This window comes from Elephantulus edwardii, unplaced genomic scaffold, assembly GCF_000299155.1.
Source record: "Elephantulus edwardii isolate Elephantulus edwardi_28Jun2011 unplaced genomic scaffold, EleEdw1.0 scaffold00074, whole genome shotgun sequence".
In the NCBI taxonomy this organism is placed as follows: domain Eukaryota; kingdom Metazoa; phylum Chordata; class Mammalia; order Macroscelidea; family Macroscelididae; genus Elephantulus; species Elephantulus edwardii.
Genome location: NW_006399824.1, coordinates 4,644,606 through 4,656,669, shown reverse-complemented (window position 1 = coordinate 4,656,669; position 12,064 = coordinate 4,644,606). Strand labels below are relative to the sequence as shown.

The 12,064-nt window shown below is 40.5% G+C and overlaps 1 protein-coding gene across 1 annotated transcript in view; it reads left to right on the top strand.

The window, feature by feature from the left end:
- The first annotated feature begins 489 nt into the window (after nucleotides 1-489).
- Nucleotides 490-12,064, top strand: part of SUPV3L1 (suppressor of var1, 3-like 1 (S. cerevisiae)) — a 34,642-nt gene continuing 23,067 nt past the window's right edge. The window contains exons 1-5 of the mRNA XM_006888998.1: nucleotides 490-811; nucleotides 7,417-7,494; nucleotides 8,553-8,660; nucleotides 10,287-10,401; nucleotides 11,640-11,808. Of these exons, the coding sequence (XP_006889060.1) occupies nucleotides 541-811; nucleotides 7,417-7,494; nucleotides 8,553-8,660; nucleotides 10,287-10,401; nucleotides 11,640-11,808 (741 nt within the window). The 5' untranslated portion in view covers nucleotides 490-540. The remainder of the gene's footprint in view (nucleotides 812-7,416; nucleotides 7,495-8,552; nucleotides 8,661-10,286; nucleotides 10,402-11,639; nucleotides 11,809-12,064) is intronic.

The window sequence follows — 12,064 nt, the reverse complement described above, 5'->3', positions numbered from 1 at the left end:
GTGGAACAGCAAAATTCCTTGGAAACTCTCATGTGGAGCAAATCAAGTTAAACTCTCCTAAATTGCCCTTTTGAGAAATGACATTTAATACTCCAAGGACACTTGGGAAATGCTCTACAGCGATTGAGCGTGCAAACCCCTGCCCAGATGCAACCACGCCCGAACAGCCCACGTGCTCTCTAGCATTTGCTCTCTAAACCGACGTGTTTGTGCCGCGTGACGCAGCTCGCAGGTCCCTGCTCTCACCTGTGGCGTCCTGAACAGTGCCTGATTGTTTTCCTCTATAAAGAAAACGGGTCTTACTCGTCATTAAACGAAAGAACAAAAATTCATTTTTGATGGGTTTTTTTTCTTATAATATTTCCCGTTCCTCTGCGACCAACCGCACGGCATTATATTTTCTGAAATAACAGGGCTTCTTTCCGGACAGCGCCCCGAGTCCTTTTGGGGCTTTCCGCACTGAAGGTGCCGACCGAGTGCGTCACTGTGCAGCGCCGCGTCTCAGGGCTGCTGCGGGCTCCAGGGGAGCTTGTGGCCTCAATGTCCTTACCCCGGTGTGCCCTGTTGTGGGCTCGGTTGCCGACGGGGCCGCAGGCTGGTTACCGGGCAGCTGTCTGCTCTGCCCTTCGATCTCATATTGGACCCTTTCCTGGGACCCTCGGGCGCATCCCAGCCGCTGCCGCGTCCTCCTCTGCCTCGGGTGGTTCCAAAGCCCCGAACACATCCTTGTTCGTACCCCTGCCTGTGAAACCCCAGGGACCCAGCGCGGATGGCGACGTGGGAGCCGAGCTTACTCGGCCTCTTGACAAAGGTGGGCGGGGAGGTGATGTTTGTCTATCCGGCCCAGGAGTGATGACACGAAGCTTCGCTCCATCCCTTGGCGGATCCCGGTCCCTTCGAGCGTTGGCCCAGTGCTTATTAGTGTCCGCTGCCCTCACTGACCTTGTTTCCCTTAAAGGTTGGGGCTGCGTCTGATTTATCCCTAACGACCCTCTCCAGAGGCGGTCTTTTCCCTCCCACTGCCTTCTTCTACCTTAACCCTTTTTGTGTGTGTGTTGTGAAGCGTAACTTTTTGGACTCGTTTGATAGATGATTTCCTTCCACTCATTCTTTGCTCCTTCACCCCTGGCCAGAACCATTGCCCCTGAAATGTGTGTGCAAAACCAGAGGAGGATTTCCGAAGTCTTTGTCATTGATTGGGAGCCAATGCATCCAAGCCCTTGTTAGGACTATTGTGGTTTCCAAGAGAACCCAGATTCAGATACGGGTCGTCTTGGGCAATCGTCTTCTTAGGGAACTTATAGTTTCATGCAGATGGAGGACTTGCAGTTAACCCACTATAATACAAGTGTGTTGTTGAGCTGGGCCTCCAAGAGAAAGGGAACACTTAGCATTGGCAAGTGGCACTGGATTTGTCCCCCAAACCAACCTTGGATAGATTTTACAGGAAGACTTGAGCATGCTTTCAAGAGCTCTGTGTAGTTCCCCATTAGATGGCTGCATTTCTAGTTTCGAGATAGCTGGGCAGAGTTTCCGTCGACCAAATGAAGTGTTGTAGGAGGCTGAGAATCTAATTTTGTTCATTTCTGGAAGCTGTTTCAGGCTGTTCATGAACATTCATGCTTCTATTGTAAGTTTAAAATAAGGCCACAATGTGCTGTGAATCACATTTTGTTTCTTCAGAACAGAGAGATGGTGTTTTCACTAAAAATGTGATGAAACTCACAGTGTAAGTTATTCGTTGACCTATTTCAAGCAGTGTCAAGGAAAACCTTTCACTTTACTGAGGAACCCTGATGGCATAGTAGGTTAAGTGCTGGATTGCTAACCGAAAGGCTCCAGTTCAAATCTGAGGGAGAACGATGGGCAGATTCTCTTTCTGGTAAAATGTGCCGCCTTGGAAACTTGATAGAAGGTCACCATGAGTCGGAAGCACCTCAGCCACTTGGCTGATGGGTTTTGTTGTCTTCCCCCTACTCCCTTTCTTCTTTTCTCATATTTATGGGCTGTATTATTATAAAAATACAGTTGTATACTTTAATAACTTAGTTACTTTCATATAGCGCAGAAAACTTGAAGCACTTACTGTGGAAGATCAAAGACAACAGTATTTAATAAGAGTTCCATCTAAGCATCAAGAGAGGAAAAAAAAATCCTTACCACTGGACCAATAAGCAACATCATGATAGATGGAGAAATAGTTGAAGCTCTCGATGATTTCATTTTATGTGGATCCACAATCAGCACCCATGGTAGCAGCAGTCAGAAAGTCAAAAGATTTATTGCTTTGGAAAAATCTGCTGTCAAGGACTTCTTGAGTATATGAAAGAGCAATGAAGTCAGTTTAAAGACTAATGTGTGCCTGTTCCAAACCATAAGGTTTTAGTTGCTTTTTGTGCATGTGAAAGTTGGACAGCAAATAAACATGACAGAAGAATTGATGCCTTTGAATTGCACTCTTGGAAAAGAGTAGTAAATATACCATTGCCAAAAGAACAAACAAATTTGACTTGATGAAAGTACAACCAGTGTATTCCTTAAAGGATGGTGAAACTTCGTCTTATTTACACTGGGCAAAGTTTCAGAGGGAACCAGTCCTTTATGAGAGACATCATGCTGGGAAAGATAGAGGGCCAGAGAGAGGAGAACCCTCAAGGGATGAATGGACTCACTGACTACCACAGTTGACTTGAGCATGTCAGACCATGAGGATGATGTAGGCGAGGACAGTATCATGGTCATGGTTGATTCAGTGGTACAAGAACATCATTGATCAATGGACTTGATGACAACAATAATGTATTTATGTTAAATTACAGATAAATCCTTTTGTGCTGTTATCCTACCTGTTCAGAAATGTTTTTGCTTTTCATTTAGCCTTAACTGGGAACGATTAGTCATTGTTGCTCCCTGAGTGAAGATATATGCTGTTGTGTGTGGTTGAGTCATACAGCAATTGTGACTGGCCTAATTTTCATTCAGTTACCTTTTCTTCATCAGTAAGATATCCTAATTGGTAAATGAGAATATTGTTTTCTTTGCCCCTTCAGTGTGTTATTGTGAAGTTTTCATATGTTGGTTGAAGTACTTTGACAATATAAAGGGATAAACAAATGTAAACTAGTGACATTTGTACTAAATCTAGTATTTAAAAAATTGAGGTTGTCACTCCATGGTAGAAACAGAGCTCTGTCCGGATAGTGAGTCTGAAGTGTGTGAGACAAAGGCTTGCCTTTTTCAGATCTAAGGAGCATGCTGGCTGTGTTTAACTGGAGCAGTGGATTTAGGCCTTTGGATACTGACATGAGTTTTAAATGTTAGGAAGTTCTACAAATTTGATGGAAGAATGGAAGATTTTACTAAGCTGGCAGCTTTGGTTGGTTTCAGGTAGAGCAGTGAGGGGGAAGGCAGCACCAGTGTTCTGTTCTATGCCGTCTGTCCACATGCGATAGATAGATGAGCTTCTGGAGCATCTCCTCCTGACTTTTGATGCTCACAGGAGGTGGCAGTTGCAAATAGTATTCCTGAATGGGTTTTGCTGTTTCTTTGGGGTTTTGTTTGTTTGTTTTTTTAGCAGTTATGACACTCATAGAAGTTCTCAAGTTCATTAACATAGGTCAGGGTAGTGACCTAGTAGGTTCTCTAGCAGTAGGTGAGTATATACCATTTTGAACTTGAGTTAGAAGCCACTCAGCTCCATATTAATAGAGTGAGCAAGAGTCAGAATTTTTGAGGACACTTGTTTTTCTGCTTGCCTGGACTGGTAGTTTCTGACATGCCATTCTGGGAGTACTGAGGGTATAGCTGAGGGGTTATGATTATGGCATCAGTTCCACTCAGAATTTTGATGATGCTTTTATTACCAGAGGGACTACTCTTCAGCATCTCAAACTGCCTAAAAGGACTTGATGTTAGTTGTAAGAAGAACCTTATAGAAGGATAGAGGCTTCACCAGTTAGTGCAATTTGAAGTAGGTAGAGTTGACACAGACTCTTGTCGGGGTAGAGGGACCAACTGGGCATCCAGTTGCCACATCCATTCCCTGATGGAGCTGGAGAAAAGCCAGAGGCATATGCACTGCTGCATAGCTGCCCAATGAAGTGGTGGTAGTGTTAGCAACTCTTGCACCACATTTCATAATTTTATTTGTGATGATATCAAAAGTTTAATGCAAATTCCTTACAACTATTAAAATAATATTCTGGTACCTCTTTATATTCATCTTCACACATTGTTGTCAAATTGGAACAACTTATGGCTGGCCCTCTAGAAGATTTTAGGGGGCTGTAAGTCATTCACACTTCATATTCATAGGAGAATAATCCTAGGCAGTAAAATTAAAGGGATAAGAATTAAATGCCATTGTTTTGTATTTTTTTATACACTCTCCTCAGGATTGATTGTGGCCTTGTTTAGCAACTCTGGAGTCCCTGGGTGGTATGAATGTTCACATGCTCTTGATGTGTTCCATCCAGTCGGACCCAACCCATAACTGACCCTTTGGCAGGTTTTCAGAGGCAATTAATCATACGGGAGGAGACTGCCCGTCCTTCTCCAGCAGAGCAGCTGGTGGATTCGAACCACCTGTGGGCTCTACCACTAGCCAAAAGGTTGGTGATATGAATCCATCAGAGGCACCTCAGAGAGTTCTGTTGGTTGAGAACTTAGCTGCAAACCAAAAGGTCATTAGCTCAGCACCCAATCCCCCAGCCACTCCTCAGTGGAAGATGCGGAAGTCTTCTTTAGTGATGATCACAGCCTTGGAAACCTTAGTGTGAAGTTCTACTCTAGATTGTGGGGTTACTTACTGTGTGTGTCAGTTAACAACAATGTGTTCAGGGCACTTTAGGTCTGATGATGTGCCTCTGTAAGGTCACAGCTTGTAAAACTGTGGCACACACTTATAATGCACTTGTGGGCTTTCCAGTAGTCAAAGTTGACTGGGTGACAGAGTACAACAAAATTACTCTTTTGGATCCTAGATTTTACTAACCTGTTCTGAGATCCTCTTTCTGCTTAGGTTGAGTTCCATAGCTTCCAGTTCCCCTGTCCAACTCTCCCATGAACATGTAGCTTTGGACTATATTGCATATGCTTTTAGTCAGGAGTACTAGAGCAGAGCAAGCGGATGAAACACTTTAATAGCATGTGTAAACCACCAAGTGTGACAAGTGAAGCAGGAGTAGCACTTTGTTGTCAGTATATGAATGGAGTAAAGTGGCTATTATTTCCATGTAATACACATTTGCAGTCTAGAAGACAAAGTATCTTTATGGGCTATTGTAATATTTTGTCTTAGAAGAAGATGTAATATTAAAGCACCGTGCAGTTGACTTCAAATTTATACTGTGCTCTCTAGCTTCTGGATTTTAGCAAATGTAGTTGAATCTCAGCATAGCCTTGTGAAATACCAAACCAGGCTCCATTTAAAGGTAGCATAAAGGAAGCTATTACTTGGTTAATAGTTATGATGAGCAGCTCATTTCTGTTGTTGCTCTTGTTAGAGTTATCGTCTAGTTATTCCTGACCCCTGACAGTCACACATGTGCATGGCAAAACTTCTCTGTAGGGTTTTTTCCAAGACTATGACTTTTCAGAAAAAAGCCCGTCTTCCAAGGTGCCCTGGGTGAGTTTGAACCACCAACCATCTGGCCAGTAGTCAAGCAGTTAATTGTTTCTACCACCCAGGGACCCGCCTCCTTTCTGCTCTGGCTGAAATCCAGAGTGTCTTTTTTAATTACTTGTTAATTTTAATGAGAAATAATTATGACCAAAATTCAGGTCATTCTGTTAGGAACAATGAACAATAAAAGCTTTATTTCTTTAAAACAAAAACTTGGGCTTTTATATACTTCTGTATCAGGTTTTTCAAAAAATATCTTTTTCAGTATCATTTTTATTGTGTTAAGACTTTTACAATTATTTTTTTAAAGTTATTCATTTTAAGAATTCTTTTTAGATAAAGTTTTGTTACAGAGAATCATCACGTTTCAATGTATAGTATTAATTTTTAAAAAATACCTTTACTATGTTATAATTTATGGACCATTCAGTCCGTTCACCCACTTAAAGTGCATAATCCCATGAGTTTTAATATATTTGAAAGGTGTAAGCTATCATCACAATCTTAATTTTAAAATATCCCCTTTATCAGTCTCCATCCATTCCCTCCTAAGCCCCATCACCCACTCTTCTACTTACTGTCTCCATAGATTTGCCCAATCTGAACAATTCATACAAATAGTACTCAGTAGGTGGTCTTTATAACAAGAAACCTCCCATTTTTTTAAAAGCATTTTAAAGTGACTAAGGTAGCATGATTATTACATGATACTGGGATGCCGAGGTGTTTTCTATGGAAAATGGGTTAATTTAAATACTTATGATCTGCCTTTTGTGCAGAATATAAAGATCAGGGGAATTTTCCCAAACAGCCTCTCTCCGTGTGTGTGTGTGTGTGTGTGTGTGTGTGACGCATTTAGTTGTAGTCAAATGTAGTGGATAGATAAATCAGTGATTCTGAAATTCCCTCATTATGCAAAGCTGAGTTTTGCTAGTGAAAGGCTTTAATCATGCTTCATTTGTGCAGGGAGTGTTGTTTAAGCATGGCTTTGTGAGAGGTAGAATATTGGCCACTGGTCTGTGTTTCATGGGCAAAGACTGTGTCCTCAGTTTTGGCCTGTATTCCCAGAAATGCACGTGTGAATGGATCAGTAAAATGACAGTAGTCTTCTTGTACATGTACAGTATTAATCCTATCTCAGATTGATTAAATAATTTCCATTTACAAAACTTTGATTCATAATGACATAATACCTCAGGGAACCTCTAAGTCACACTCCCCTGCAGCACAGACATTTTTCTGACATCATTTTCTAATCTTTGAGTACTTCCAGCTACAGACTTTTTTTAGCTGAAGATAATCCTTATTCTCTGTTCCAGTTGTAGGAAATACTTCCAGAGATAATCACTGAAAATCTGCTGTTCTCAACCCCACTGACATTGAATCCTAGAACAAAAGAATTGTAATAGTTTGTTCCTAATACCATCTTCAGACTAAAGATCATTGCTAGCACCTTTAATTATTTGCATAAACCACACTATTTTGGTTCTTACAGTGTTACACTCTGTGGATACATTGTAGCAGCTCAGTACTTGATGCTCTGCTGGTTTGAGTATATTAGAGGTTAAGGTCTGTCTTCTCTGATCCTTCATCACTTTGCTAATAGGAATACTGCAGTTATATGAATATACAGCCCTCACACAGTTTTAGCTGGTGATTAACCAAAAGCCTCACTTTTATTGCTCTACTCAGTAGATTATTGCTCTAAACATTACAGTTTGAGTTTTATTTTGTCTTTTGGTTACTTCTCTGAGATAAGAAACAAATGTTACATTTTTCTGTCTTTCTTCCAGATGAAGTTAAAAAGATCTTAGACAAGTTTTACAAGAGAAAAGAAATTCACAAGCTGAGTGCTGATTATGGACTTGATGGTAAGATTCTAGGAATCTTTTATAAATTCTTTATGTCAGTGTTGTGTGGGACCCTGTGGGACCTGGAAGATGTTGTCTACTGTGATCTGGAGATGTGTCCCTGACCTTTGCCTCTCTGTTGGAAGGACATTGGCAGGACTGACCTGAGCTACACTGCATGGCAGAGAGGGAGGCCTCATTGCTAGAATCTATGTAGACCTGGAGGTGGGGAGAGCAAGTGGCAATCTCCATCCACCTCTTGAACTTGTTGAAGGAAAAATATTTCTGTCATTTGTGTAACGAGGAAATGTTCTGATGTCCTAGCCTTTCCCAGTGTTAGAGACTGTGAAGTCAGAAATACCCTTAAAAAATGTTTGCCTGTCTATAGTTTTATGTTAGAAAAAGGGATTTTTGTGTTCTTGACAATTCCTGCTCTCTAGAAAAACTAAAGACATGCCAGTAAGGTACATTTCTTTTTTAAATAATATGAGTTTACTTACAAAATTCTAATACATTGTATTTGAGAACAGATTCTTCCAGTTTCCCTCACCCCTACCCCCAGCACCCATCAGATTCTACAACACTGTGATTAATCCTCCCCTCCCCCCTGCACATCCTCATCCCTCTGCTTCCACCCTTCCCCACCCACTTTGGATCCTTATACTCATTCTACAATAATGGTTTTATACAATATTTGTTCTTGTGGGACTGAGTTAGTTCACTCAGCGTAATGCTCTCCAGTCCCTCCCAAGTTGGGTAATAATTTTAAAAAATCATTGTTCCTGCATGCTGCATAGTATTCCATTGTGTGAATGTACCATAATTTCTCAATCCATTCATTTGCGGTTGGACATAAGGTACATTTCTGATTAAATGTCATCATGCCTTTGAACTAACTGTATCTAAGAAAGAAGTTTAAAATTTCTTTTTAAGACAAACAGACTTAATAAAAAGGATGCTTAAAAAGTAATTTTAAGACAGTGTGATGACTTGTTTAGTGTGTTTGTGTACTGTTATGTTGTTGTTTTTTTTTTTTCACTGAATACTAAGCTCTGCCTGTTTTGATTTTATATTTACAGCTCGTCTCTTCCACCAAGCTTTTATAAGCTTTCGAAATTACATTATGCAGTCTCACTCTCTGGATGTGGACATTCACATTGTTTTGAATGATATCTGTTTCAGTGCAGGCAAGTGTGTAGAGATGTTTTTTAAAATCCTTTAAAAAATAGCTTTCTATTTCTTTGCTTCCTGAATACTTCTCTAAACCAAACTGAATCATTTCCAACTCAGGGTGACTCTGTTCTTAGAACTTCTGTATCAGATTTCCCTGGCATCTCTACAGAAGCAGAGTCGCTGGTGAGTTTGAACCACTGAGCCTTCTGTTAGCGAGGAGTCTTTTCCACTGTGGCACTGGGCTCCTTCTTGCCTGTTTCTCTGGGCAGGATTTGTTTTAGAAATGATCCAAGCAGCATTCTCTGAGGATAATGCATTGTTTTGCTAGAAGATTCTTTTGCTTTTTATAGTGAGTCTCTGAGCTAGTTATTACATTACCCACATGTCTTAGACCAGATAAAGACTGGGCCTTATCTGTTATAATCCATCCTCCACTATGTATTAATGTGAAATGAGCTCTGGTGGCTTAGTGTACTATGTGTGTGTTGTTAATCCAAAGATTGGCAGTTTGAATCCACACTGCTTTGTGGGAGAAAGACAGCAGCTTTTCCCTGCAAAGATTTGCAGCCTTGGAAACCTCAGTGGACAGTTACTCTGAGTCAAAATCTGTACTGTAGGAGTAGGTTTGATTTTTGGCTTTTTGAACTTCCATGCAAATTCTAACCTGCTTTATGCTAAAACATCTGTTAATGCTTCTGATTTGTTTCCCTCTCATATGAGGACAAAGTTCTTGCTCTAAGAGAATGAAAAACAAAACTGAGAACATTGTTTATTTTATTCTCGTGAACAATTTGACTTTGGTTATATTTTTTTAAGGTCTAGGTGTCTTTGGTTATATTTTTAAAATTTATTTGGTTTTTATAAGACTTCGACCATATGTCTGGCACTGAGGTAAAACTTGGATACAAAATAGAACGGGCCTTGATCCCATCCTTGACTTGGAGCCATTATGGCTGGAGAATTCTCACTGAGGAATGAACTTTCATATTCTTTATTTGTGATCTTTGTAACACCATAAAATGTTTTTAAAATAGTAAATGTTTTAAATGGTAGTTGCTAAATATTTATACTTGCACTTCTTTTCATGTAACCATAGGCTTTATTACCAGTTTCAGGTTCTTTATTTTTCTTTTTTTCTCCTTCTCTCTTTCTCTACCCCTTTTTACCTGTGCTGATTTTTGTCTGTGTTGCCTGAGGGAATAAAATAGAGTGTTTTGGCAACTAATTTTCTAGGTTTTTGAAAATATAAGCTAACTTTGAGGGAAGCTCAAGAGAGACACTGGAATCCCTAAAAAGGACAAGGCCACCGCCTCCAGCTCTTTTCTGTTTGTCCTGCAATGTCACCCGCACTTAGCGCACTCATAAAAAAGATTTTATTAACGTTAGGGCGCTCTGGTGGCCTACTGGCAAGAAGCTGCACTGCAATCCCAGAGGTATGCAGTTCGAATCCACCAGATGCTCTGCAGGAGAAGGAGGGGCAATTTCCTCCTGTACCTGTCAGATCCGATTTGACAGTTCTCTCTCTCTCTCTCTCTCTCACACACACACACACACACACACACAAACACACAGATTTCATTAACTTCAGTATGGTCAACATATAAATTGTTTATGTTAACAAACGGTATTTTATTTTCCAGCTCATGTGGATGATTTATTTCCATTTTTCTTGAGACATGCAAAGCAGATATTTCCTGTGTTGGAATGTAAGGATGATCTACGTAAAATCAGTGACTTACGGATACCTCCAAACTGGTTAGTTTCTTCATTGGTGGATTTCTGGTCATGGGAGATTAGTGATGCTTTTCATTGTGTGTTGGACTAGAAATTGTATGGAGTCTGGATGTGTTGTTTTCTTTAGAAAAAATGACATTTAATTCTGGTTGGCACTTGACTGATGAGTCCCTTTCATACAAATGAGGGTTTATTAGGTAGATATCAAGTAGCCCTTCAGTGAGACTGTTACTCTTAGACTTTCCATCTTTCTTTCTTTTCTAGAACTTTCCTTCTCAGCAGTTGGTGACCTGTCTGAGATTTTCCACACTCATTCCCCTTAGCAGGTTGTCTCTGCTTGACCTCTCCAAGTCTCACTTTGCACTTGTTAGTTAAGGCCAGGACTACATGGAACCCCTAAACAGACTTTAGGTCTTTTCCTCCCTTTCCTCTCTTCCATACTTTGCCTTTCAATGACAGTCCTGTCCACATCTTTGAATTTGATCTTCACCTCCTCAGTTCACTGGGATGAGGTAGAGCTCATCTCAAGCTTTCCTTCTTTCAGGGTAGCAGTCCTCCACTGCCAGTTCTTTGTACCCCAGAATAGTTGCCACATATGTTTTTCCCAATTTTGTGTTCATTTATTGTGAGAGGGCAAGTCCAATACCACGGCCATTGGAAGCTTTGTTGTTGCTGTCTCTATGTACTGTTGAGTCAGAACTGACTCACTCATCTGACCCTCTAGCAGATTTTCAGAGGCTGTAAATCTCATAATAAGAGATTGCCTATTTTTCTTCCTGGAAGCAGCTGGTGGATTTGAACCACCTGCTTTTGGATTGGTGGTACAATTCTTTCTCCCTGAGCACCAGAGTTCCCTATTGGAAGCCTCAGTCATTGTTTTTACCCTGAAATTCAGAAGCCTTTGAGTATTTGCTTAGAGCTGTGGGGATGATGTAAACATATTTATGTTGCTGAGAGTATTTTAACTTACTGAATAGAACTTCTGTGATGAAAAAAAGAACTTCTGTGATGAATGAACGTCTAAAGTGGGAAAAACATCTAAAAAATTAATATGCATTTATATTTTCTGTTGAGAGAAAGGCTAGTAGATGCTGCTTTTGGAACTTAGGTGAATATGCAACCTGTTGTTTAGTTTTTCAATGGAGCTCTCTCATGAATGTTAAGAGTGTATTTCATTTAGGAATTTTTTTCAATTGATACGTTTTCCAGGGTGGATCTGAGGTTAGCAGAATTGAGTTGTTTTTCTTCTCATGTTTCAGGTACTCAGAAGCCAGAGCCATACGGCGAAAGATAATCTTCCATTCTGGCCCCACCAATAGTGGGAAGACTTACCATGCGATCCAGAAATACCTGTCAGCAAAATCTGGAGTGTACTGTGGTCCTTTAAAACTGCTCGCACACGAGATCTACGAAAAGAGTAATGCTGCTGTCAGTAATGCCCACACACTCAGTGTTACTTTGCATTGTATTTTTGGAGGGTGGAGTTTAAGGTTTTGAGTGGGGGAAAGTCATATTTCATAATTTACCATCAACAAAAATTGATTTTATTTTATCAAGGCAAAGAAGTCATTTATTCTAAGAACTCAGCTGATTGCGTTGAGTTGGAACCGACTTAGCTGACCCTCTATTGGGTTTCTGAGGATGTAAATGCTAGAGGAGGAGTGTCCACATCTTTATCCCTAGG